The following is a 27,941-nucleotide window of genomic DNA, read 5'->3' on the forward strand; positions in this document are numbered from 1 at the left end:
AGTTCAATCCCCAGCAACCCATATGGTCCCCTGAGCACCACCAGGAGTGATCCCTGAGAGCAGAATCAGTAGTCAGCCCTGAGCACTGTGGGTGTGGTCCCAAAACAAAAACAAAAAAACTCAATAGGCCCAGTCAGAATCTACCCACACACAGTTCTTCCCTTGAATTCCTTGTACAGTCGGGTTCCAGGTAGCAGTCCAGTTCTTTCTGCAAAACCAGGCCCTAATGTGGTCGGTGTGAAGGTGGCACCCCTACAAGAATTGCCCCTGCAGAATTGTGGCCTGCTAAGTGCTAGAAGCAGAACATGGCTCTAGGTTGTAAGGAACATGATCACAGTGGCCACTGAGGTTAGCATTAAGTCAAGTTCCGTGAAAGGTAAACTAGGCCAAGGGACAGCTCCAAGGCTGAGGGCATATGCTGATCTCAATGAGGTCCCTAGAGGGATTCCTGGCCCCTCAGGGTAGCCCCGGTGGCCCCAGTTCTGCCCAAGCAACAATGAAATCACTGCAATGCCCCAAAAGGTCTAGGACCCCCACCCTAACCCCACCACCACCACCACACACACACACCCCACATACAGCAGAAAGGAATTAAGTGGCACACTTCTTAGTGGACTTAGAGTCCAGTAAAGGGGTCGTCATGTGTGTTCCTGCTTCTGGTGCCCAGAATGCACATGGCCACACCCAAGTCTTCTGTGCTGGGAGCCCTACCCCTACCCTAGGACCCTCCCTATAAGAGAATCACCTTCCCTGGACTGCTGCTGAAGGCTGGGGCAGACTGGTTTCAGGTGTTGAGGGTCTGGGTTGGGAGGAAGCACTCTGGAGCTCGTGCACACTACTCCCACAGCCTTCTCCCTCGGTACTTCTCCCCAAGTGGCCTTTCTGAGCCTCAGACTGTGCCAGGAGAGGCTCCACTCACCTAGCATGAGCAGCACCTTCTGCAGTTCCCCTTGCCTGGCTGAGAAGTACAGCTGCTTTGGGTGGAAGCGGAGCTTCTTGGGTCTATGAAGAAAAGCAGAAGAAAGCGGGGATCTTGGGCAAGCTCCCCATAGGTACACAAACACTGCACACAAGCCACTCACGCACACACGTACACATGCAGACATTTACATACACCCCTCCACACGTGGCCACATACATTGCCATACATAGGCAAGCAAAGCCCTGCTCATACATACATACACATCGACGGCTGGAGAGCCTGAGGGACCTCCACCTGCCAGCCCTTGGGGTTGGTGCAGCCAACTTCCCACATTTCAGTCAGTCACAGAAACAGTGAAAATAAAAAGCTGACAGAAGAGGCCTCCAAGTGTCTGTGCATGGTGACAAGGGACCCAGCAGGCACGGAATGCACCACCTCAGACACAGATTAGCTTGTCTTGGGCATGGAATGGACTGTCTTGGACGTGGAATGCACCATCTAAGATACCATCATGGACACATTCTATGGGAGCTGCAGGGAGGCTCAGTCTCCCTACAGGGAGCCATAAACAGCTCCCTAAGATTGAGGCAAGCGAGGACAAGTCCAAGGAACTGTGCCCCATCAGAGCCCAGAGGCAAGGTGTATCCATTAGCCCAGGCACTGCCACGGGAAGAGGACGCACAGCCGGGTCTCCCTGGAGGGAGCGCAATGTTCCCACAAAGAACCTGACCTGGATCACTGACACTAGGACCTTCTGCAAGGCTAAAAGAAAAACAAAGGTGGGGCAGGCACAGACCTGGGTCCCAAGACTCAGCTAGAAGGCCTGCCAATAGCCTGAAGCTGCTGTCAAGTAATGAATGTCTGGGGGAAAAAGGCCAGAAAAGCTTCAGCCAGGAGCAAGGACATGGGTCTGAGCAGGAGCAATGCGAGTCTCTGGGTTCCACCCTAGTTGGGAGCCAGAAATCAGAATGATGCCCACTGCGGCTTAGGCAGCCGCCCAGAAACTACAGTGACCCCACAGTGACCAAAAATGACTAGGCCATGTGAACCCCAAATCGAGTAAGACTGCTCTGCAATTTCACGGAGGCCACCATCTAAAACAAGGCACCAGGGAGGCAGAAGCATCACAGGGGCTAGCTCTTACTTCTCCGAGTCCAATGCGATGAGTGCACTCTCCAGCGTCTCCTTCCCAGGGGCAGACTTCGCCAGCCCAGTCACAGCACTGGGGTCAGCGCCCTCGGGCACATGGGCAGCTGTGCTCTGTGGCTTGTCGTCCTCACCCAGTAGGGGCCCAGCAGTGCTTTGGGGAAGAGAAAACAGGACACTGAGCTTTGCCTATGCAGAAACCAGCCTGCACAACCCCGGGCCCGGCCCACACAGAGAAGAGCTATGCTCGTGGCTCAGGGCAAGCCGGGAATCCGGTTCAGTGGGGCAGGGATACCAGCCAAGAACACTGCAGTTTCCAAAAAGCAGACAGGGATGCTGGCTCTGCAGGGAGGGCCAAGCCTCCTGCTATGTCTGACACAGCCACCAAGTAATGTGCATCCAGAAGCGCAGTGGGCACCACTGTCTGTATTACTACCCAGCAGCCTCCTAAACGATTCTGCTCCTTTTCGGAAAGGCTCAGGACTTGCCTCGTCAACTAACATGGACATCTGACTGGCTGCAGTTCAGAGAGCTTTTCAATTTCAACTGTTTTTGTTTTTTTGGATCACATCTGGTGATGCTCGGGTTAACTCTGCTCTGCACTCTGGTGATGCTCAAGAGTTAGTACTGCTCTGCACTCCAGGAATTACTCCTGGCAATATGTGGAGCACTGTCATCAGATGTGGGGGAGCAAACCCAGGTCATTTACATGCAAACAAGCATCCTATCGGCTGTACTATCTCTCCTGACACCTTACTCATTAATTTCAAAATAATTCATGATATCAAATTGTGCTGACAAGTCTCTCATCATTTACACACGTGCGGGTACACAAGGTTCATCTGAATGTATATGTACATTAATGCAGCTATGTATGGCATACATGTGTGTGGGCGTAGGGACACACGCAGAGCACAGGCCTGTGTGCACGAGTGCAGCTGTGTCAGGGGAAAGGACAGCTAAGTTCCGTGCTGGAGACAGGGCAGATATTGCTCACAGGAGGGCAGAATCAGAACACAGAAGCGCCCTTCTGGTTCCACATGAAGGCAAGTGCCGTGCAGAAAAGCCTGCAGGTGTGGATAGCGGGCAGGGACAGCAGGCCCCAGGCCATACCTGCTGGTGGTGGTGTCAGCTCTGCCTTCCCCCAGGGCCCTCTTGTCCTGCCCAGGGACCAGTGTCACTGTGGAGGTGGTGTCTGCTTTTGCGACCGTCACCTCTCTGGCCTTGGCGGTGTCCTCCCCGCAGTGGGGACAGTAGCTGGCATTGTTGCCCCGAGAGGCACAGTCTTTGTGGAAGCGGTGAGAGGTGCTGCTCTCAGGCTGACACTCCATGAAATTGCCCTGAAAGTGAGAGGCGACAGACGGTCTTGGTGGCTGCAACTGGACTTCAGGAGAGCCAACAAGCTGCCGGGGCTGGCCTCCCAGTCACTGACAGGATGAGGCAGATACTCCCTGCTTCACAGGGGGGCAGTGTGGCAAGTGGCTGCTGGCAAGGCCGGGGAGTGTAATAGGAGGAATAGGGTGAAGGAGGAGGAGCAGAAGGAGCACCAGGAGGCAGTTGTAGGGGAGTCTCCGTCTCTCAGCAGACACAGGATGGGCACATGTGAAAGGAATCTCCAGAGAGCTCCTGGGTGCAGCTGAATATGGGTCAATAGGAGGGTCAAACAAGAAGTCTGAGAGAGGAGACAGGGTCAGAGAGAGGAGGGGAGGGGAGGGGGGGCCACAGGGCTGTGGCCTGACAGGCATCAAAGTGGCACAGAGTAATCAGAGCAGGTGAGGCATGATGTGCAGGGAGCCAAGATGGAGGCTGCAATACAGCCACCATAGCCAGGTCAGTCTGAGCAGAAGGGCCCTGGCGCAGGCAGACCTCTATATAGCACTCACCGCTGTGCAGAAGTAGCCGCAGCCGGGACAACACTGATGCTTGACCATGCGGCCCCGGTGGTCTTCACACAGCACCAGCAGGGGTGCCTTGCTGGATGGCCGCATCAGCTCATGCTTGACCACACTGTTGGTGCACCGGCCCAGCTGTCAAATGAGAAGTGAGGGGAGACTGAGGGAGGCTCTGAAGCAAGTGACAAGGGCTGCCCATGACCCGGGACAGGATGACCCCAGGAGAAGGTGACTGCAGGGCAGGGTGACCCCAGGACAGAATGACCGCAGACAGGGTGACCCAAGGACACAGTGACTGCAGGAAAGGAACGTGGTCACACTAAAACCATCCCAGGCAAGCTGGAGGTAGTAAAGGGAACCGAACAGAAGCTGCCCAGAGCTCTGGCTAGAAAAACACTGTGCCCCCTGGTGGTCAGAGCAGTGGCACCAGAGCTCTGTAAAGGAGGACCCCACCCTACCCCATCCCACTGTGGGTCCACTGCCCGCTCAGGCCATAAACTGAGAGTGACCAAGCACGACCAGCAGAACTGCACATCAGGGGCTGCTTCAACACCAGGACCTGAGCAGACAAGTGGGCTAGGACTCATCCAAGCAGCAGCAGTGAGGTCCAGACCTCAGGAATGGCAGCATAGGACAGGTGGGCACAGATAGAGGGTAGAGCCACACTGGCCTGCCCCAGCCCCACTCTCAGCTGCCTCTTGCCTAAAAAGAGAGAGCTGAGACAAAAAAGGGTTGGAGAATAGCAACCTAAAGCAGGCGCACTCCCAAGTCACCAATGCCTACAGAGAAATGCGACAGGCATGGCAGAAGCCAACCAGACTCTAGGACAAGAGGAGCTCAGGAGGACAAGATCCAGGTTCCAACCCAGTACCAGAAAGAATCAACCAAAAAGCTCTCATGTTAGGTTATACCTTATTTTACCTAAAACAAAGTTTATCCCTGGTTTCTTTTTATCTGTTTGTTTACAACTTGGTTTCACCCCAAAATAAAGATTGTCTTACTTGTAAACCTGGGTGGGTTTTCTGCCCCACCCAGGGGTGATCTCTGTACTCAATAAAAACGGTAGTTCTGGCAGGCAGCAAAGTCGATACTAGGTAGAAGACTACCAGACTACACGTGTTTCACCCTCAGCCTGGTCTGGATTATCTCTTGTTCGACCCTGATTCAGACTCGTTCACCTGGGACTGGAGATACAGCACGTGGGGGTGATTTTACACTTTCACAAATTGAAGTTTCCACTTAAGTCCTAGTGGGAGCTGGACAAACAAGACAGCAGAGAAGGCATGTGCTTTGCACGTGATCAACCCTGGTTAGATCCCTGTCACATCCCATATGGTCCCCCAAGTCTACCAGGAGTCATTCCTGGATGCAGAGCCAGAAGCAACCCCTGAGCATCACCTAGTATGGTCAAAAAAAATTCTCGTAGACTGGTGCCAGAGTGATAGGACAGCAGACAGGGCACTTGCCTTGCACACAGCAAACTCTGGGTCAATTCTTGGCACCACATATTATCCGTGGGCACAGAATCTGAGCACTATCATGTGCTTCCTCCACAAAAACATAGAAAAGAAAGGAGAAAGGATTGTTAGCAGATGAACTGAAGGAAACTTTCAGAAAGTAGAGTAAAGAAAATAGTAAAAAACAAGTAGGGTATAACTGGGAGGCTCCATCAAGGAGATGCAACATCACCTGGGAGAAATGGTCATCAGAGGAGTCTCTGCTCTCAGGCCAGCAGCCAGCAGGCACAAGGCAGGAGGGGAGATGACTGGGCAGGGCCCAGAGGCCCCTGGAGAGCCGCCAGGGCAGGATTTGCTGCTAGCCAGCAATCTCCGATGCTAAGAGGTGAGGCTGACATTGGGCCTGTGCCAGCTGCAATGAGCCAGTGGGTATAACACTGACTACTAACAGATGCAAGGAAATAAAGCACAAAACACATGCCAGCATGTATAATAGTTTGTGTTCAAGAAAGAGATGTGTAAGGGCCAGAGTGATAGCACAGCAGTAGGGTGTTTGCCTTGCACACAGTCAACCAGTTTGATCCTCAGCATACCATATGGTCTCCTGCAATTTCTGAGCACAGAGCCAGGAAGAAGCCCTGAGTATGAAGGGGAGGGGAGAGAATGGTGGGAAGGGGAGGGGGGGGAGAGGAGGAAAAGAGGAAGGAGAGGAAAGGGAGAAAGGGGAGGGGAAAGGAGAGGGGAGGGGAAGGGGAGGAGAGGAAGAAAGGAGAGGGAAAGGAGGGGAAGGGAGAGGGGAAGGGAGGGAGAGAGAAGAAGAGGGGAGAGCCACGTGCTATGGAGGATGCTCGCCTCCTTCCCTCTATGGACAGGATGCTGGCGAGACACTGGCAGGAAAGAGGAGCCTCCCAGAAAACTCACTGCAGGAGACCACCAAGAATCATTGAAAGTGGGGGGATGGAGAGATAGCATGCCTTGCATGCAGAAGGACAGTGGTTCGAAACCCAACATCCCTTATGGTCCCCCAAGCCTGCCAGAAGCTATATCTGAGCATTAAGAGCCAGGAGTAACCCCTGAGCGCTGCCGGGTGTGACTCAAACAACAAACGAGCAATTGGAGAAAAAAAAAAAAAGGAATCAGTGAGAGAACCCTGGGCAATGGCAAACACCAGGGGACTGACCCAGACTGTGCTTGTCAGTGGGAAGAGTGAGGAAGTCCAGGGCAGGCTGACTCAGAGGGACATGTGCCTCAAAAGAACCCCAATACACTCACTTAGTCCATGGACCCACTCTTCCTCGGAAAGGGAGGAGACGGGCCCTGGGACTGAAAAGACAGACACAACAGGAACAAGAGCAACTCAGAAATCCACAGCTCTGAGATGGCCCACACACTTGTTAGAGGCCAACGGAAGGAAAAGGTGGAGAACCAAAGTCACACCGGTGCCCTGTCCAGCCCCTCATTCCCAATAGTGAAGATCAGACAGTAAGATGGACAGCAAGATGGGCAACAGCGCCAGGGCCACCAAATCCACAGCCTCCATAGGGGAGAGCAAGTTCTTCTTGCAGATGGCCATATCCATGGGCTGCAGCATCAGCACAGCGGGGAGGGTGCTTGCTGGGCACATGCCCAGCCCAGGTTCAATCCTTAACATTCCATATGGACATAATTAAGAAACAGTGACAGAAATGTACACAGGTGAAGGCTATTATACATTCTATTGCTGTAACTCAAACATGAGCAACTTATCTGTGGGAAAAAAAACTGTGGCATGAACAACCCTGTAACCATGATGTTTAAATAAAAAATGCTTCAAAGGCCTGGAGAGAGAGCACAGCGGCGTTTGCCTTGCAAGCAGCCGATCCAGGACCAAAGGTGGTTGGTTCAAATCCTGGTGTCCCATATGGTCCCCTGTGCCTGCCAGGAGCTATTTCTGAGCAGACAGCCAGGAGTAACCCCTGAGCAACGCCGGGTGTGGCCCAAAAAAACAAAAAAACAAAAAAAAAAGCTTAAAAAAGTTAAGCTCTGAGCACTACTAGTTGTGTGCCCTCCTCAAAGTTAGAAAAACATAAAAGATTTCCATACACAAGGGCAGGCCATTGCTATGGAAAAAAATCAAAGAGCACCTGAATATCAAGGCACCAGGGACTGGAAGGGACTGAGCCCCAACATCACATTACCTACAGACCTCTATGGGAGGCTCAGCAACTGGTAACCAGCTGGAGCACCCTTCCCCAGAGCTACAGCTGCAAATACACAAATAAATCTATTGTTCCAAATGATAAAAGGGAAGACTGGGCTGAAGAAAGCAAGTTTATGGATCTCCCCAAGGCCATAAACCAATGCAGAGCAATGAGAAGTTGTGCAAGAAAGCAAAGATGACCCGCCACACTGAAAAAAGCTGCAGAGGGGGCTGTAGTGATCATATGGAGGACTGTGCTTGTGCTGCACACAGCCAATCAGGTTCAATTCCCTGACACCCCAAAGGAGTGTCACACAAGCCACATCACAAGATTCAAAAACAAAACAAAATGAAAAGAAAGAAGGACAGCTTCAATAAGGGCACTAAGATCAGGCAGACACAGGAATGAGCATCTTGTGCTGCGAACACCAGTGCTTTCCTGAAGGAACACTGGGTCAGAGACTGTTCGAGAAGCTCCTAGGTGCAGAGTCAGGAGCGGAGGATATGCACCAAGTACAGGCCTCACCTGAGGGTTCCAGCACGAATTCTCCCATCTCCCCAGCACACCCACCTCGACACAGCTCCTCCCCAGCAAGTTCCTGGCACAGCATTGACCGGCACCTCTCAGGAACCCCTGGGATTATGGACGAGGCAAGTACTACTCCCATGAACCCTTTAGGTACTACTGGGATCATGGGCTAGACCAGCACTCACTTCCCCACCTCTCAGAAACCCAAGGCCATGGACTAGACCAGTGCTGCCTCCTCCCCCCCCTACCCCCCCCCCCAGATAATTCTGGGGCCATGTGCCAGACTAATGCTGCCTCCCAGATAGCCTGGAGTCATGGGCTAAACCAGCATGGCTCCCCAGGAACCTCCCCCCAGGCAAGAGTGGCTCAGGAAACTCAGCTGCTTTACTAGATCAAGGTTTTCACAGACACTTGGGTGGGCAAAGTGGACAGGGCACAGGGCAGGGTGGGAGGGGCACCTCTGCTCCATTCCCCACATTCACCAGAAGGGGGTCGGCCCCATTTTCAGAGGTTTATGAGGCTTCCCCACTTCATGAACTTGGCTGCTAGAGCATAAAATACACCACAATCCTTCACCTTGGGAAAAGCCAGAGACAGAGGAATTCTTGGCAGCCCACCATCGAGGCCACTTCCCAGAAACCAATCCTCTCCCTCCAGTAAGAGCTCAGCAATCAGGGCGCCATTCCCCAGAACTAGTCCCTCCCTCTGATAAAGCCGACCAGTCAGGTACCTTCCTCAAACCAGTCCCCACACTCGGGGCATCTTCCCTGAAACTAGTCTCCCTTCTAGGTGAAAGCCAACCATTCTAGTCAACTCTAACAAAAACAGTCCCTGCCCTTCTGTAAAAGGCCACCACTCAGGGCATCTTCCCCGAACTAGTCCCCTCCCTTAGGTGAAGCAACCTTTCGGGGTGCCTTCTCCAAAACCAGTCCCCGCCCTCCGGTAAAAGCCCATATTCAGGAAGACTTCCGAGAAACCAGTCCCACCCTGCCTTAGAAGTCCGATGTTGGGCCAGGAGAGATAGCACAGCGGCGCTTGCCTTGCAAGCAGCCGATCCAGGACCAAAGGTGGTTGGTTCGAATCCCGGTGTCCCATATGATAACCCCGTGCCTGCCAGGAGCTATTTCTGAGCAGATAGCCAGGAGTAACCCCTGAGCACCGCAGGGTGTGGCCCAAAAACCAAAAAAAAAAAAAAAAAAAAAAAAGAAGTCCGATGTTGAGGTGTCTTCCCTAAAACGTATCCCTGCCCTCAGGTAGGAGCCCAGTACTCGGGGCATCCTCCCAGATGAAAGCCCACCACTCAGAGTTCTTTGTCTGAAATTGTTCCTTCCCTTCGGTAAAGCCCCACCACACCGGGTCGGAGAGATAGCATGGGGGTAAGGCGTTTGCCTTTCATGAAGAAGGACGGTGGTTTGAATCCGGGCATCCCATGTGGACCCCTGAGCCTGCCAGGGGCGATTTCTGAGCATAGAGCCCTGAACGCTGCCAGGTGTGACCCAAAAAACAAACAAACAAACAAACAAAAAACCAAAACCCCACCACACCACCCAAGGCATCTTCAGAAACCAGTTTCCACTCTCGGATCAAAGCCCAGCACTCAAGGCTTTTTCTGGTGAGCAGAATTCTGCCAGTCTGCTCAGTGGCAAAGCGGTCCAGACAAAGGTCCACAGCTCTGACACTCGTCTCAGCCTAGGCTGCAGGCTTCATGGAGAAGACCCAAGGGTCTCCTCACAGTGGGATGACAGGGATAAAGGGCCTCCTGGGAGCAGGGGCAGCGGTGCTTCCTTTGGAGAAGGGGGTTCTGCAGCCTGTTCACCTCGTGGTCCACGCTCTCCGTGGCCATGCACTGGTTGTTAGCCAGGGTAGTGATCTCTCGGCTTTTCGGGGTTTCCATGCGGCAGCTGCACAGGGGCACTTCCTGGAGGCCGTCGGTCACAGAGTCAGGGCCATTGGCCAGCCCTGAAGTCACAAAGAAGACAGGACAATCTGTCACTACATTCAGGGATCCTAAGAGTAGGCACAGGTCTCCACAGGGAAAGGCCCCGATTCTGCTGAGATGGAGACCTCGCGGCATCTCCCCCCTCCAGAATCCAAGAGCACACACTGAGTGACCTCTGGCCTTCTTCATCCTGTGTGAGACAGCCCCAACATGCACATGCCAGGAGACATGGCCCACGGGCATTCTCTGTGCCTGTGAGCAGAGATGGATGTGGCCACCAGGACGAACAGAGGGGCCGCTCAGGAAGAGGAGACCCTGGCAGAGCCTGTGGAAGCCAGGAGGAGAGCAGTAAGGATTTTGGAATGAGCATTCAAGTAGGTTCAAAGCACCAGGGAGGCAAAGCACAGGCACAAAGCCCTGTCAGGTCACTCCAGGGGCAAGCAAGGCCCTCCTTTTCCAGCACTCACCATCCAGGAAGCATCTCAACAGAGTTCAGGACTTCTCATGGTGGTGGGGGGCACAGCACCATAAATAGGGAAGGCACTCAAGCAAATCCAAGATCTGCACAAACACCCACCTTCTGTTTGTGAAGACAGAGTCCCTTTGACATGCAAGTCCAGGGAGTCCAGCGACACCTCCATGTAGCCCGAGCTATCTCCCGGTGCTTCCTGCTCTGCACTGCATGAAGATGAGGTGTGCGCTTCAGAACCTGCATTCAAAGTACAGCCATAAAGCACTGAGCCAGGAGAGACAGTCATCCTCCAGTGGCCTAGTCTGGGCCACTGCGTCACATTGCCCCTACCCCCTGCTGGGCCCTGCTCCCAGGGACAGGGAGCTGTGCTAACATAGATAATCAGTTTGAGGGCCAGTAGGCACAGCTGCTCATAGGAAGGGGACAGACAGCTGAAGCAGGCGCCAGCCCCACCTAAGACTCCAGGCTCAGGAGCAGGAAGAGGCCACTGCACCCCACAGCTCACTGGGATCAGAGAAACCCTGCCCACAGGGTGACATCAGACCAGCCTCGAAAAGCTGAGGGTTCCTGGCACAGCCTATGCAAACCCAGAGACAACACACAGCAGGCGCTGCCAGACATTAACTTAGGCAGCGCATGCACACCCAGGACCCAGTGTCCAGCGCACCTGCGCCAGCCTTCACATGCACTCTAATACTCAGGAGGGAAGCACTGACTTGCGAGTAACAGCCATTTCTTCCCAGGAAAAATGGGATCTGTCCAGGCATCACAAGGCTAACAAGCACCTCCAGACCCCATAGCATCCTCTGGCTCTCATACCAAACCAGAGCCCAGGTTGGCAAAATACCACAGCAATAACACAGTGGCAAGGTATATGTGGCTGACCAGGGACAGACCTGAGTTCAATCCCTGGCACCCCATATGACCCCCCAAGCCTGCCAGGAGCACTGAGCCAGGAGTAACCCAAGCACCACCAGGTGTAGCCCAGATACATACATACATATATACACACATACATACATACACATACATACATAAATACATATATGCATACATACATACATTAAAAATAAATAAAATTTAAAGAATACCACTGAGACTGACTCTGGGCCCCAGAGCACTGCTAGGGCAGCCCCTCTCCAACCCAGCCCCCAAAAGCAGAATCAAAATCCAATTCCAATGTGAACCAATCCATGTGAGGCAGCGCCTGACATGCCATACCCACAACAGAAGCCTAATCCCAAACACTCACTCTGTTTGGGGCTGCAAACGTTCTCCTGGGCCAGAGACCATGGACTCTCCAGACTGCAGAGAGGCACATGCCAAGATGCTCTCCCCAAGCCCAGGTCTCCAATAGTTTCAAATCTTGGAAGTCACCTGACATAGCATATATCCAACACACAGTGTTGATCCAACATAACCTATTCACCTGACACTCCTGCTCTCCTGACACCACATTCACCTGGAACAAAAGTTTTCCTAAATTCACCTTACACACACCTTCTCTTGACACACCTGTTCTCCTGACAAACGGAATTCACCTGCCAGACATGTTCTCCTGATCTATGGGCTCACTTGGCACACTGGCTTACCTGGTATGCCACTTGGCTTCTTTTTACTTCTCCGTCTCCTTTTTCTGGTGGGCTTGATCCAGGGGCTGTCAGGCTTTCCTCTCCTCTTGAGGAGCTTCTTCTTGATACTAGACTCTGAACTCTGAATGCAAAGGGGCATGAACAGAAAAAACTGACATGAGAACTAGCCAAAGCTTAAGTGTTTGAAATGACGTTTCTTGCAAAATGAAATAGCTCCAGTATGTTGATTCTTCAATTAGAAGATTCATTTCATTTTTCTGTTGGATCCTCTTAAAGACAACCAGAAAATTATTCGAAGATCAATTATTTCACAGTAACCCCCATTTCCCAAAAAGGCCAAAAATACTTAAATGAAATGTATACATTTTTTTTTTTTTTTTTTTTTTGGTTTTTGGGTCACACCTGGCAGTGCTCAGGGGTTATTCCTGGCTCCAGGCTCAGAAATTGCTCCTGGCAGGCACAGGGGACCATATGGGGCGCCGGGATTCGAACCGATGACCTCCTGCATGAAAGGCAAACGCCTTACCTCCATGCTATCTCTCCGGCCCCATGTATACATTTTTGACTATTTTGGGACAAAGGAAAAAATAAAGGAGAAATTTGTGCTAAGGAGCTAAGGAAACAAGTTCAGCAAAAGAATCTACTTTCAATCCTATGCATCTACTCATGAGAAAGGACAACCATGCTCAATGTGCTGCAGAATCTATATCCAAATTAGTTCTCTGCACACGCAGGAGGAAGAAGTTATATGATGCTGCAAAAGTCCAAGAGGCTCTCTGATATTTGTTTATAAATTCTAGAGGTAGAAAAGGTGCTCAGTTGCACAACACAGGTACAGGATGAACCCGAGGCTTCTACAACACCCAGAATCTCACATCCTGATTATTAGGGGCAGAAAGATAAAAGTTCCCAAAACAAGAGACAAGCAGGAGCTGTGAATGTGCCCATCCTGGCCCTCTCTGTGCACTCATGCCAGCCACAGTGGAATACCACAGTATTGCTAAGAGACCCCTGTGATCCACCACAGCCCTTACCCATGGCTGAGCGCCATCCCAACACTTCTGCAGTAATGCACCATGGCTGTCATGTCAATCCATTATACCAGAAAAACAACAGGATATCACCAAAAGCAGTAGTCCACTCTCTCCCTGCCTCTCACACTCTGAAGACAGAGGATTCCACAGACACCTCGAGCACCTGGGACCGTGATGTTCATGTGTCACTTCATGTACCATGAGAAAGTGGGTTCCATGGCCACCTCAGGTACCTCAAGATAGTGGACTCCATGTCACCTCAGGCACCTTGAGACAATGGGGTCCATGTGTTACTTCAGGCACATGGGGACAGTGGACTCCATGTGTCACCTCAGGTATGTGGGACAGTGGACTTCAAGTGCTTCCTTGGGCATTTGGAGACAGTGGGTTTCATATATGACACCTCAAGGTCATATATGACTCCCATTTGTCACCTCAGACACTTGGTCAGAGAGAATCCAAGGTATCAGCTCACACACCTGGGGACAGTGGATTCCATGTGGCACCTCAAGCACCTGAGGACATTGGACTCCACACGTCACCTCAGGAACCCGAGGAGAGAGGGTTCCACTAGTCACCTCAGGCACCTGACAGTGGACTCCAGGTGTCACCACAGGCTCCTGGGGACAGTGAATTCCATATATCAGTTCAGGTATCTGGAGCCAGTGGACTTGGGTGTCACCTGTTGCTCCCTAGACAATAGACTGACTCCACATCACTTCAGGCACCTGGCAACAGTGGACTTCAGCTGTCACCTCAGGCTCCTGGGGACAGTGAATTCCACATGTCACCTCAGGCATCTGGGGCCAGTGAACTCCAGGTGTCACCTCAGGCACCTAGCAACAGTGGATTCCAGGTGTCACCTCAGGCTCCTGGTGACAGGATTCTAGGAGCTCCAGATCCCTTCAGGTAGCACTTATTCCTAAGAGCACGGCGACCTCATCCCACCTGCTAGGCAATCTGATTTTCCCCCTCTACTCTTCCTTCCCTTTACTACATCTGGCCCTTCATAATAGATTTCTCCACGGGGCTCTCCGCTGGTTACAAGAGACTGAACTGTCTCCATCTTACCTCCCATAATGCCTACCCAAAGTGCCCCGATCAAAACCTTCCTTGTTTAACATGGGTCCTAGCAGCACAACCATGATCAGTGCACCTGCTACTCCCAAACCAGTCATGTGTCAGTCATGCAACCCACTGCTCTCCCCTGAACCCTGGACCATGCCTCCAAGCACACAATACGCAGTAGGAAGTGACGGTGGAGTGAGCATGGGACAGACGATGGTGTCCCCGAAATGCACTTTGCTACCAGCACAAGTCAGAATGTAACACTGGGGTTACCAAATCGGACTCGTCTCCATCCTCCTCCTCCTCCTCCTCCTCCTCCCCGGTGCCGGCCGACTCCTGCTCCTCTTCAGACTCGCCGTCCATCTGACCAGCCACACCACAAGCCAAAAGAAAACAAAAGCCAATCAGGGCAGGTGATTCGATCAAAAACACATTTACCAAAGGTGCTGGCAGTGACTGCATAAGGCAGACAGAGCTCTTGAGCAGTGAGTGATGGCAGCTCTGTGCCCTCCCACCCCCAGCCTCTGACTGCACTGTGCTCCGATCTGTTCTGCCGTGGGCGCTCAGTCTACATCTGGCTTGGAATGATCTGGAGGCAGCTCATCAACTGTACTAGGACGAGGGCACTAGAACATGTGACGGGGAAGAAAGCAACTGAAAGATAACCAGGCACACAAAGACGATGAAATAACAGAGTGCCAACAAAGACTCCGTGGCCCAAACATCACAGGGTGCAGCACAGATTTCTCAGGCCACTATCTCTTGTTTGTGTGCAGACAACAGTTTAATACATCTGTGACCGTGATTCGAATTCTTCTCAATTCAGAACCACAGAAGCAGGTAGGTCAGGCACCAGCTCTGTTCTTCTCTGGTCACTCATGTGACACAAGAGTGTATCCCAAGGCACAGTGGAGACGGCCAGAAATGGGCCTCCCTAGCTCCCACCCATGCAAAGTGAGGCATGGCACTAACACCGAGGCTTGGTTCTTCACAGGGTGCAACCAGCACAACTCGCCAAATCCAAACCAAAGCACGACAGAATAACATCACAGGAAGGGTTCCAAGACCAGCCAGACATCTCTTGGGACAAGCACAGATGCTCCTACCCATCTGCAAGGAATACTTCTTGGGACGGACAGTTTCAGTGTCCAACAGATAGGCCCTTTCATCTTGCATAGAGGTTACCCAGCAACGGGCCTCTGTTCCACAGATGAGTTCTCTGCCACAGTGCACTGCATTTTCTGCATTCTCCGTGTCCCACAGGCCACTTCTTCAGTCCTTGCTTTATCAGTTCCAAGGGGCACAGGCGCAGGGCACAGCATCCTTTATTTGTTCACTGCAATGAGTGCCCCCATCCTATGTTCCCTAAATTTCTATAACCAATACTTAAGATTGTACGTGGTCAAGTCCTGCGGTCTTCCTTCATGGCTTCAAGGCCAGGCCTACACTAAAGAGCGTCTTCACCTGATGTGGGAAAATGGAACCAAACGCTTTCCCTCCGCAGTTCCGTGTTCACTGCTATCATTTCCATCTTCTGGATGTTATTCTACACCATCTTCCTGCCCACCAGCGACGTGGGTCCACGCCTTTAGAGCCATGTGGCCACTACTGTGACCGTGTCGTGACGAGGCACTGGCAGTCCCTGGACAGGCAGTGGCAGTTGCAGCCCATGTGCTGGCACTGGTGCCCTTCCCCCACCTCATCGTCCAGTGGGGGTCCTAGGCATTGCTAGAGATTGGAAAACAGTATATGGGAGCCCAAACATGCCTTCTCATTCCAACGGAATTTGGGGAATGAACGTGTGTTTAGTTCTTTCATTTCTTTCTGCAACTTGACAGTCTCCTCCAGTAAGTACCACAGTTTTCACTAAATCCATTGCTATGGACTCTGGTGAAATGTAATGTACAATCACCATGTTTTAGGTGTGAAGTTGTGGCTATTTTCCAGATAGTCTTGATCATTAAAGACCTGCACATGAGTATAAAGACAGGCTACCTGCTGATGCTACCCCTCTCCCGCTTCCTCCGCAAGACTGCTACACAGAACCCCAACCCCAGCACCACTGGCAGGCTGAACAGAGCGCCATGGCCCCACAAGTAGAAAAGTCTGGGCCCATAGAGGTCACTGCATTCTCATTGTTTCTGGAGCCCCAGGAACTGCATCCCAACTTGGAGGTAATAGCAGCCTGCAGGCTCAAACAGCATTTGTATGTGCAGAAAACTCTCCAACTGGAATATTAATGTTCCCTCCTGGTTCTCATCTTACAATCTCAAGGAAACAATGAACAACATTAGAAATGAGAGCCAAGTCCTCCATTTTGATCAGTGAAACAGGAAATGCTTCAGATCAGCATTTCTCACCCATATGGTACTCTTAGACCTCCCAAGAATAAAATTACAGAGGGGATTGTAAATGAAAAAATTGGGTAAATGGTGAGGTGGAACACAGCACAGACTGAAGGGCCAGCCAGTGATATCTGGGGGGAAGGGCATGGGGAGAAGGCTGGAGGAGGAACGGGGTTGAGAAAAGCGTTTTAAAGGATCCCTATCAGATACAACTTTTCTGGTGGGATTTTTGACCCCTGTGTGTCACTTCACATAATATATTATCTTTATGTTTCATTGGGTTTTTATTTTCAAAAGGAGGAGCCCTGAAAAGACTAAAGCAGAGCAACAGCACTGCAACACTTGAATTCCCTAACAACAGTACACATAGGAAGGGGCAGTCTGAGAGAGGCCAAGAGTTCCTACTAGGAGAAGGCACAGCCAGTGAGGGGCAGTCCAAAGTGGAGAGAGCTGGAAGGGTGGAGCTGAGCCACCAGCAGGAGATAAGGTGCAGACCCTTCCGTGCAAGGAGCCTTGTCAGGGTCAGCAGGCAGAGTGGAAGGGGCCATTACCCACACAACGAATGAGCAAGGCTTACACCTAGTCTGGACCTTACTGACAAGTCACTTGGCCAATGAGCCTCACTGACCACAGCACCCCAAAGGTAACAGAGCAAAAAGAAAAAGGGCTTCATGGAAGCCAAGGAAATGTTGACGGAGCCAGAGGAAGCCTGTTCTGTGCTGGAAGGGTAGTCTCTGAGCCCCACTCTCTGCTCTCCAGAGGGAAGGGCGGCCTCAAGCCTCCAGTCCAGGGAGCTGCACAATGACAATGTCCACGGGTGGAAAGCTGTGACCTGACACAGACTAGCCCAACCCTTCGTGTGTGTACCTCAGACACCCCAAGAGCACCAGCACAGCACATCCAGAGATGGACAGACGGACGGACGGACACACACACACACACACATACGAAATCTAAACTACACACTCAACATCCCAAAGATACAAATCAACAGCGGGTACAGGTGCACACAATGGGGCCAGGTCCCCAGGCCCAGTGGGGTCCTAGAGTCCATGTATGCTAAAGAGGCTCTATAGAGAAAGAGCTTCTGAAGTAGCAGTACTAATGGCCTTGGTCTTCCTTGGAGTTTTTCCGAAGGGTCAGCCCTGCTTGTCAGTTGGCCACTGCTACCCTCATTCCATGGCCACATAAGGCGATTCTGTACTTCACTTCGCCTTGGAAGGTATTGGCAGTCCTTTCCCATCTTTTCTAGGCACTGTAATAATTCACCATAATGAAGCATCACTTCTTTCACCCTCCATGTTTCCCAAGAATGGGTTTTCTTCTTCATTCTGTTGTGCAAGCATCCAACATTATGGCTTTTAAAGATGGCTTCTCCTTTATATGACATCAAGTACCCATATCTCAGGATAAGAAACTCACCCAAAATCGAAAAACCAGTTCCTAGGCCCTGGGGTGCCTGGCTGAGTAGCCTTTCCATCAGCAGGATCACACAGGCCCTAGAGCAGGGCTCACCAAAGCCTGGCTGCACACATACCAGACTGAGTCTTCACCTTGAGTCCCCCCAAAGGGAAACTATCTGGGGACAGCACCCGACAGGTGAAACTGAACGATGATGCGTGGATGCTTCAGACACACTTCCTCAGGTCTCTGTGAAGGAGAAAGAGCTGATGGCCACATTTAGAACATAATGCCATCAGCGGCCAGGGCAGGCAGGCCCTAGACAGACCCTGCCTAGCCAGCAGCTCTGGGATAGCCCAGGACAAACAGAAAAGACCCAACAGAGCCACCAAGCCCAAGCCACAAGAGGATCCTGGCCAGTTCAGTCAGTAGGATGTGGGGGCACAACTGAAACTCCAAGGGGGCACAATGGAACTCACGTTAAGCACGGACCACTATCCACTAGACTAGAGGAAATATACTCAAAGTGAGCACAAGCATCGATTTTCAATGTCTCCCAGCATTGCTGTTCCTCAGAAAATGGGGAAGGGGCTGAGCCGCACAACACAGGGCACCAGAGTCTCAACAAAAGACTGTGCCATGAGGCAATTCCCCATCACAGGAATGCAGGGCATTGCAGTCAGGATTCAAAGACCTACCAGAAATACACACTGGCTACAGTGTACTCACTCACCACCGCAGGGGACGCACGGAAACACACACACACAGTCTACAAAGCGTAGGCACCACCACAGGACATGGACACACAGAGTACACAGAGTATAGTCACTGGCCCAGGACATACCAACGCACAACTAACACTCTCTCTGTCTATACTGTATCAAGCACCTCTCCAGGAATACCACTCATCCTCTCTCCCTTCTCAAACAGCACCCAGGTCAACATCAATCAACCCTCCATGTAGTCTCTCTCTACGCACACCAGGTCTACATCACACTTACCACCATAATAACCACTCTGGGGATAATACACTCTGCTTATACTATGTAGTCTCCATCTTCATCTCACATTTCTCTCCACACAGGAGTAACTCGACAAAGATACTGTAAAACAACATCTAAATTGCCTCTGAGAGGGCTCAGGGAGAAGAGGAGTTAGACTGCTGACTTTGTATAAGGCCAATCCCAGTATGTAACCAGCAAGATCTACGGTCCCCAACACTGCTGGAAGCAACCCCCAAGTAGATAGCCAGAATCTTGCCTTGAGCACCTTGGTGTGGCCCCACAAACATCACAGATTAAACAAGTTTCCCTTGAATCTCTATTATTAGCATCTTCCACAAACTTACCTTTGATGGGGATTTTTATTTTCGCAGATCAAACCAGGGCCTCCTCCTCAGAGGCACATGCATCAAGTTACATTCCTGGACCCCACCATTTAAAACAGGGGTCTCATGGGGCCGAAGAGATAGCATGGAGGTAAGGCGTTTGCCTTTCATGCAGAAGGACAGTGGTTTGAATCCCAGCATCCCATATGGTCCCCTGTGCCTGCCAGGGGCGATTTCTGAGCCTAGAGTCAGGAGTAACCCCTGAGTGCTGCCAGGTATGACCCATAAACCATAAATAAATAAATAAATAAATAAATAAATAAATAAATAAATAAATAAATAAATAAATAAATAAAAAACAGGGGTCTCAAACTCAATTTACCTGGGGCCGCAGGAGGCAAAGTCAGGGTGATCCTTGAGTGCAAAGTCAGTAGTAAGCCTTGAACATTGAGGGGTGTGACCCAAACAACTAAAACAAAACAAAACAAAAAAAAGATTCCTCTAGGGCAGGGCCACAAAATGTTGTACGGAGAGCCGCAAACGGCCCACGGGCTTCGAGTTTGAGACCCCTGATTTAAAATGATCAGCTAGGAGCAACTTCAACATGTACCTGACAATCTGCTAGAAAGGTCAAAAAGGTATAAAAATGGGTCTGAAATAGCAGCAAGCTTAAGAAGAGCTGAAAGAAAATGTTCCACTTGAGGGGTAGGGAGATAGTACAGCACAGAGGGCACTTGCCTTGCACACACCCAACCCAAGTTCAGTTCCAGCACCCCATCTGGTCCTAAGCTCACCAGGACTGAGTCTTGAGCACCACCAGGGGTAACCCAAAAGAAGTAAAGAAAATGTTCCACTAGACGCATAAGTCAAAAGTCATAGATGCAGAGTCCACAACTGGCTGACAGCGGCCAGCACCACACAGCCAACAAGCTAAGATAGCAGGGTCCTCCTAGAAGTTCACCAATGGCATGGCTCACAGAGTAAACACAGCCTCCCCATGGCCTCCCCTCCAATTCCCTCAAAGCAGCATCCCTGAAAACCTCCAAATACGCACACACACAACAACCTGGTGGAAGCCATAAGGAGGCATGCCTGGCCCACCGTGCAATGCCAGGCACCACCAGACTGTCTGGTCAGCAGCCCTTATACACTTAATACAGGCAGAAGAATTGAGAACTCTGTGCCAGCCCCTTCCGCTGAAGGGTCCATACTGAAAAGGCCACAATGTGTGTGGACCAGCCATTGAATAACACTATCCCTAGTGAAACTCGAGCCTTAAACAAAGATCAAAACATTCACTTGGGGCTGGGGAGTTACCAGAAGGGTTCGGGTAGATGCCTTGTAACAGCTGACCCCAACAGACCCTTAGGGTTGCCTGGTCCCCAGCACCACTAGAAGTTAGCCCAAGAGACAGACACCTGCTAGGAGTGGCTAAACAAAAGACCACTCCCATCAAAATGAAAATCCCAGAGAAGGCAAACAGCAAATACCCAAGGACAGTGGGCCCACCAGGCCTGTGCTCTCTGTCAGAACCATACTCCCACCACAGCAGGCCTACCTTTGGGCCATGGTCAATCTCAGACATACTCTCCTTGGAAGTCCTGCTGTCCTCCATGGGGAAGGCAGCTGCCTGCTCCACTCCTTGGTCCTCGTCTTCATCCAGCTCATCCGAGTCGTCCTCCTCAGAGTCGATATCCAAGCTCTCCCCGTTCAGGTGGAGACCGCCGTCACCCAGACCCAGGGCCTTCTCCCCCTAGAACATTGGGAATGTGCTGCTGAGCTGACCCACCCACGCCAGGTGACCTGACAGTCTTCAGGGCAGCACTCAGCTAGTTGGGACAGGAGCAGCTACCACAGCCAGGTGAGGGCACCAGGAGGGCAGGCTTGGTCCCCAAAGACCCACCTGGACAGGAGCCTTTGCGCAGATACACTGCCCTTCCAAGGGCTGGAGGTCGCCCAGATTACGGGTGACCCATGAAGTTCTGGTCTGAACACAGGAGCCTGAGCGCACGCATGTTTCCGAGCCCTTGTGCAGGTGAGCCAGGTACCCCTTACCTTCGAGCCCAGAGCGGAATGAGTTATACTCTGAAACATCTCTATCACCGTCCTCTGCTTTAATACTTTGGTCTTTTTCTTAGGAACCAGGCTATAAGTTCCCATTCTTCGTTTTTTCTTCCGAGATACTGCAGCTGCTAAAACAAAAGGCAAGCAAGCTAAAAAAAAAAAAGTCAAAAGGAGACAAGAAAGGAAAAGAAACACCATTCAAGTGTTTTTACGAGAAAGTGGCGGCACACAAAATCATCAGCATGCCACATAGTTACAAGGCAACAGCGGCAGGCCCTAAACCCTGGATGCCCAACTACCACCATCCCCCGTCCAGAGCACCACCAGAGATGGCCCCCACAACAGCCCCCAGAAAAGTCAAATCCAAACTGTACATGGAAAGCTGAGATTACTTCATGCATCCTCAGTCTTATTCACAAGAAGATGCCAGGCTGGGAGAGACTCAAGAGAGCAGAGGGCAGGATGTACCCAGGAACCTAAATCCATCCCAGCACCAACAGCCAGAGCACAGACAAGGCAGCTGCCCAACACCCAGTATCACTGGGAGTGACCCCCAAATGACAAGCACAGACGAAGGACAGAAAGGTAGTCCAGTGGGTAAGGTATAACCTCGGCACTTAATATGAGCCCCTGAACCCTGCCAGTTGCCTCAAAATTAAAACTAAACAAACAAAACAAAGACAGAACAACCAACACTGAGAGACAGGGAGGGGCACCAGGAAGGGGTCCAAACCTTGGCAGTGCAGCTGTGTTACCCCAAAAACGGTCTCAGCAGAGATGGGCCCACAGAGTGTCTTGGACACACATGAGGGGCACTGAGCATCCCCAGGCCTTTTCTCACCGGCATGAAAAGGAAGCTACAAGTCCCTCAGGCCTCCTGCACTCAGAGTACTGGACCTGGACTGCACCCACAAGCTTTACTGGCCAAGAGAGAGGAGGAAGAGCATGAAGGGGCCCCCATGGAAGGAAGGGCCAGGAAAGAGAAGGGTGAGGGAGAGAGGAGGCCCCATGGAGGCAACAGCAGGTGCCCCAGTGTACAACAGCAGACATCCCAGGTGTGCCCTCCTGTCCTGCCACTGAGCTTAAGAAGGATTGAGGGGGGTCAGCGCTGCCCTGGAAGCAGACCAGAAGCCTCAGTCTGGGTCAGGGAAGGTCCTGACGACCTCTGATCCTTCTGCTGGGCCCACAATACGCTTCTTAGAGGAGTCTGTCCCAGAAGACAGACAGGGACAGAGAGGGGGCAGACTGCAGAGCACAGTGGGCAGGGCTTGTTGACTGCTACCAGCAGCAGACTTGCATGCCAAGAGGACACACCGGGTGAGCTTTCACAGGCTGCTCAGTGGGCACAGGTCTGCAGGCAGGCTAGGACACTGGAGGCCAGTCTGGTGCCTACTGTGAAGCCTGCAGCCTGGTGTTCTGGGGAGGCGGCAGAGCTACTGAGTTGAGCTGCATCCTGTATGTCCAGACAATCCTGCATAGCAAAGGGAAGGCTATTCACAGGCCCTGGTTTGACCAGTAGATTCTGCCAGCCACCACGGGGGCCTTCGGAAGCAGCAATAGCTGCAGCTCAAGCGGGCACCTTCTGCAAGCATCCTCCGCAGGTGTCCATCAGCACCATGAAGGGCTGGGGGGGGGGGAGGAATGCGGAGAATGCAGACTGCGTGCCTGTGGTCCTGGACGCTACCCCTAGCACTGCCGACACAAAACCCAAAAAGAAAGATGTAGGCTAAGAAACTGCATGGGTGGGGCTGGCACAGCTGAGCCTGAACACCCCAGCACATGGTCCCAAGCACCACTGGGTACATCCTAGAGGCCCAAGCACTGCCAGTGTGGCTTGGTGACTCCCACCATCCCAGAACCCAGTACCTCCACAGCCTCAGCCTTTGGCCATGAACCTTTGACACAGGTGGTGAGAACCACAACCAGGAGGGACCCCAGGACTCTTGAGCACTAAGACGCATCCATGACTGCTGGGGACCCCACACTGCAGCAGGTCCAAGCTGCCATAGCTGGAAGAGAAATCCTGGCCCTGGGGATCCCACCTAAGCCTAACCTGAGTGAGGTGAGAGCAAAGACTGAACAAGGATGGAGTCAAGTGATACCACCAAGTCCCAAAGGACATGCATGGGCCAGAATGTGAGCCAGAAGTGCCCTGCACTGAGGACATGGCCAGATCCACAGGCAGAGCTTCGGAAGACAGGGCCAGGTTCTGGCCTGAAAGAGAAGTACCAAGCTTTGGACGATAGTGTCTGTGTGTCCCTGCGTGTCCCAGTACAAGTAGGAAGCACAGGGAATGCATGCATAAGCCCAGCAGCTTTCGGGGAGCCTGACACAGAGAAAGGGAACGCGTTCCCAGTCCAGGAGAGATGTACCTAATATCAAACAGTACCCTTAAAGCCCATCAGCAAGAACAAAGGCAGGAGCAGAAAGGGGCTGGATGGGGCTAGAACCAAACCACGCTAAGGACCACAGTCTCCTGAGTGCAAGTAAATTCCCCAGAACATTATAAGCTAGACAGTGTATACACCTGTAAAGGAAACACCCCCTTAGATGTATATACCTGTGTTTATAGATACTCCTTTAGGTATATGCTGTACAGCAGTGGTCCTCAAACTACGGCTCGCGGGCCACATATTGTATTTGTTCCCGTTCTGTTTCTTCACTTCAAAATAAGATATATGCAGTGTGCATAGGAATTTGTTCATAGTTTTTGTTTTTACTATAGTCCGACCCTCCGATGATCTGAGGACAGTGAACTGGCCCCGTTTAAAAAGTCCACTGCTGCACAGCAACACTCCCTTGCATGCATACGCCTGTATAGCACACACCCCTTAAGTGTACACACCTGCAGTGCTAAACACATCCTTAAGTGTGTGCTCTTGTACAGCACACAGTCCCTTGATGTGCGGGATGCCTGGGTCCACGCACCCTTGAGAGCAGACCACTGACAGCCCCCTTACCTGTCTGTGACTTTGTGGTGGCCATGTAGCATTGGTTTTGAGGTAGCGACTGATGAAGGGGAGGGAAGGGGGGTAAGAGCTGCTGCCGCCCGAAGTCAGAAAGGGCTGTGCTGGCCTCCTCTCGGGAGTCCTCGTGCTCACGCGCCTCCCTGGGGTCCTTGTTGGCTGTGTGCTTCAGAACAGAGACAGTCACTGTAACCTCACACATGAGGGCGGCCACTGAATCAACCTGCCTGAAGCTCAGCCCCATTCCAGGACCCCCTCATCTGAGAAATGAGTTACAGGGGCAGGGGCCCAGAGAGGAGGAAGCCTAAAGCAGCTGCCAGGACAGAAACACCAGGCACGAAAGCCAAGGTGCTGCTCTACAAACGAGCTAGTCAGAACCCACAGCTCAGAACTGGGCTTCCACTTCACATAAAGAGAGAAGGGAGGAGGGGAAGAGGAAAAGAAGTAAGAGAAAGAAGGAGGGAGGGGAAGAGGAGAGTGCAGTGGAAGGAAGAATAAAAGGGCAAGGGGAGAATGGTGGGAAGGAAGAGAGACAAAAGAGGAATGAGGAAAAGGAGGGGGAAGAAAAGAGGAGGAAGATGAGCAAAGAGAGAGGGGAGGAGGGAGGAGGGAAGAGGAGGAGGACGATCAAAGAGAAGAGGCTGGAGAGGGGGAGGAGGAGGATGAACAAAGAGCAGAGGAGGATAACAAAGAACAGAGGGAGGAGGGGAAGAGGGGGAGGGGGAAGAGAGGAAGGAAGAAGAGGAGGAGGAGGAGAGGAAGCTCAGGCACAGGAGACTGCTCTCAGAGGCCTGAGTGTTCCCTGCCTGCCAACCCACTTCGGCACAAGTGCTACCGTGTAGAGGCCCAATGCCAAGTGCTTTTTTGGCTCCTTGTGGCCTACTGGGCAACAACCTTCCAAATACATGTCTCACAGCAGATGAACCACAAGGGATTTTGTGGCTTTTCTCTGCACGAGTCTGTCTTGAGATTGCAGTTTGTGGCCCGCAGGTGAGCTATCCCAGGCATCACCAACCCTCCCACTAGCTTCCTTAACCTCAGCTACAGCTTCAGATCCTCTCCTCCTGCGCCAGTGTTGTGCTAGCAATCAATAGCACACAGGCCTGAAAGCACTCCCTGGTGCGGCCCAATATCCCTTTCCCAAAAATCCTCTCTCAAATCCAGTTCACTATGACTATGTATGGAGCATAAGGGTAACAAAGACGCAGCCCCCTTATCTGCTGGTACTGGGCACCCAGCAGGAGATGCCTCAGACAGGCCCAACACATACAAAATGAACTCAGAAAAAGGCTCGAATTACAGGACTGCAGGTAACCCTTTCTGTAAACTTCAGTGCCTAAAATGTAATTAAAAAAAAAAAAAAACCGGGGGCCGGAGAGATAGCATGGAGGTAAGGCGTTTACCTCTCATGCAAAAGGTCATCGGTTCGAATCCCAGCGTCCCATATGGTCCCCCGTGCTCGCCAGAAGCGACTTCTGAGCATGGAGCCAGGAGTAACTCCTGAGCACTGCCGGGTGAGACCCAAAAAACCAAAAAAAAAAAAAAAAAAAAAAAACCGGGCCCGGAGAGATAGCACAGTGGCATTTGCCTCGCAAGCAGCCGATCCAGGACCAAAGGTGGTTGGTTCGAATCCTGGTATCCCATATGGTCCCCCGTGCCTGCCAAGAGCTATTTCTGAGCAGACAGCCAGGAGTAACCCCTGAGCACCGCTGGGTGTGGCCCAAAAACCAAAAAAATAAAATAAAATAAAATAAAATAAACCTACAAACTCTTAGAAAAAAAAATATGGAGATGCCTCATAACACGGAACGAGGCAAATAGCTATTGAAAGTCAACTAAGGTAACATGAAAAAGAGGCAAATGGGACTTAGCAACATTGAACACCCCTGTACATCAAGGTCAGGGAAAAACAGCCATCTATGGACCAGGAAAAAAGATACTCGAGTCCCAGTTTGGCCCAGGCAACAGCAGTGGAGGGAGGATTCCAGGACCACAGCTAAAAACTGGCAGCAGCTCCCACCTGTACAGGCCCTGCCTGCAGCCTTGCCCTGCCCATCCCAGCCTCACTACTTCACGCCCCACAGTCCATCAGGACCCCAGAGCAGGCAGACAGACAGACATAAAGAGCAAGCCAGATGCTGAAGCCTCCCATGCAACAGGCAAGGCCTACCAGACCCAGGATGGGCTTCGGCATGGTCTTCCGTGCCCTGTGAACCTTCACGTCAGCTCCCAGGGTAGGGGCCTTCCTGTCCTCTTCCCCAAGCTTGGCTGGTGCGGTGGCTGGTGTCTGAGAACACACATTGGGAGTCCTCCCCTTGCCGGGTCCACCTGGCAGGGTTTTGGCAGCATGGCCAGGCAGGGAAGAAGTCAGGGTGCTGGTGACCCTTGGGAGCGGCTCACTCAGGGCGAGCCCATTGCTGCCCAGGGCAGAAGTCTGTGTGAGGTCGTCGGCACATAAGTGAGGGGGCCTGCCTGCCTCAGGCTCTCGCTCCAAGAGGCCATTTTCGATGATGCGGGCAGGCTTCTTGGTGCCTTCCTGTGGGCTGGCCTTTGTGCTTTCCTGAGTGTGCCTCATGGCACTGGGGTGAGTGCTGGCATCATCCTGTTCACAGGACCCGTTCACTTCCCCGTCAGTGGCGGGGGGTGCCTCTGGGCCCTGTTTCTCTGCAGAGCCCTCATCTGCAGCCATGGAGAGCCCTGTGAAGGGAAAGACACAATCAGTGGCTGTGTATTGCCACAGGCCAAGCATAGAATACCCCACTCGGGAGTTGGGACTAAGCACTAAGGGCTGAGACACAGGCTTGGCCAGATGCTGCCTGCAATATTTGGGGCTGGACTCCACAGACAACCCAGCTAGAACACTGTGTCCTCTGCCTGCTCACATTCAGGTGTGGCGGACAGAGACCAAAGTTGAAGATCAGAGGCACAGCCAACCCACAGGTGGTCCTCACCTGCTCACTGAATCCATTTCTAAAAGATTATCAAGCTCCAAACCCACCACTCAGCCAAACCTACCACTCAGCACACAAATTACAGCCAAGTCTGACGGTACACGGGGCCTGAAGACAACTCGTGAGCAAAACCGCTTCAGCAAAATGGGCAACATGCCCCTGGTCAGCGGGAGGGATGCAGGGCTGGCAAGGTGGGCCAAAATGGGCTGCCACATGAGCACAAAAAAAATGTTCTGGCCACAATGAAGAGATAGGAAACCCAATGGTGGACACCTGGAAGCTAGCTGAGGGACAGCACAACAGGGATGGTGTTGACCTTTCATGCTGCCGACCCTGGTTTGATCCTCATCACCTCATATCGTCTCCCAAGCACCGCAGGAGTAATCCCTGAACGCAGAGCTGAGAATAAGTGCTGAGCATGGCCAAATGTGGCCTGAAAAAAGAGGGGGTGGGAGTGAGGTCGTGGGAGACTTGGAAAAGGCTTCTCCCTGCACCTAACACAAGTACTGTGTCAGAAATAAAACACGAGCCGGAGAGATAGCATGGAGGTAGGGCATTTGCCTTGCATGCAGAAGGATAGTGGTTCAAATCCCAGAATCCCATATGGTCCCCAGAGCCTGCCGGGAGCGATTTCTGAGCATAGAGCCAGAAGTAACC

General features: G+C 52.0%; 1 protein-coding gene across 4 annotated transcripts in view; it reads right to left on the reverse strand.

Moving 5' to 3' along the window:
- The window catches only part of EHMT1 (euchromatic histone lysine methyltransferase 1), a 72,112-nt gene that overhangs the window by 17,085 nt on the left and 27,086 nt on the right, over positions 1-27,941 (reverse strand). For 2 of the 4 annotated variants that reach the window (XR_007499600.1, XM_049781973.1), the window contains 12 exons: positions 26,504-27,030; positions 24,328-24,499; positions 21,359-21,516; positions 20,862-21,056; positions 14,504-14,593; positions 12,129-12,249; positions 10,642-10,773; positions 9,942-10,084; positions 3,952-4,095; positions 3,182-3,408; positions 2,067-2,222; positions 920-1,002 (listed from right to left, as the gene is read on the reverse strand). Coding sequence is in view for 3 of the 4 variants with exons in the window: in XM_049781973.1 (XP_049637930.1) it covers positions 920-1,002; positions 2,067-2,222; positions 3,182-3,408; positions 3,952-4,095; positions 9,942-10,084; positions 10,642-10,773; positions 12,129-12,249; positions 14,504-14,593; positions 20,862-21,056; positions 21,359-21,516; positions 24,328-24,499; positions 26,504-27,030 (2,148 nt within the window). In the remaining variant the exon portion in view is untranslated. The remainder of the gene's footprint in view (positions 1-919; positions 1,003-2,066; positions 2,223-3,181; positions 3,409-3,951; positions 4,096-9,941; positions 10,085-10,641; positions 10,774-12,128; positions 12,250-14,503; positions 14,594-20,861; positions 21,057-21,358; positions 21,517-24,327; positions 24,500-26,503; positions 27,031-27,941) is intronic. The other 2 variants (XM_049781974.1, XM_049781975.1) reach the window with 2 other exon arrangements.

The sequence above is a fragment of the Suncus etruscus genome, chromosome 10, assembly GCF_024139225.1.
Source record: "Suncus etruscus isolate mSunEtr1 chromosome 10, mSunEtr1.pri.cur, whole genome shotgun sequence".
Taxonomy (NCBI): domain Eukaryota; kingdom Metazoa; phylum Chordata; class Mammalia; order Eulipotyphla; family Soricidae; genus Suncus; species Suncus etruscus.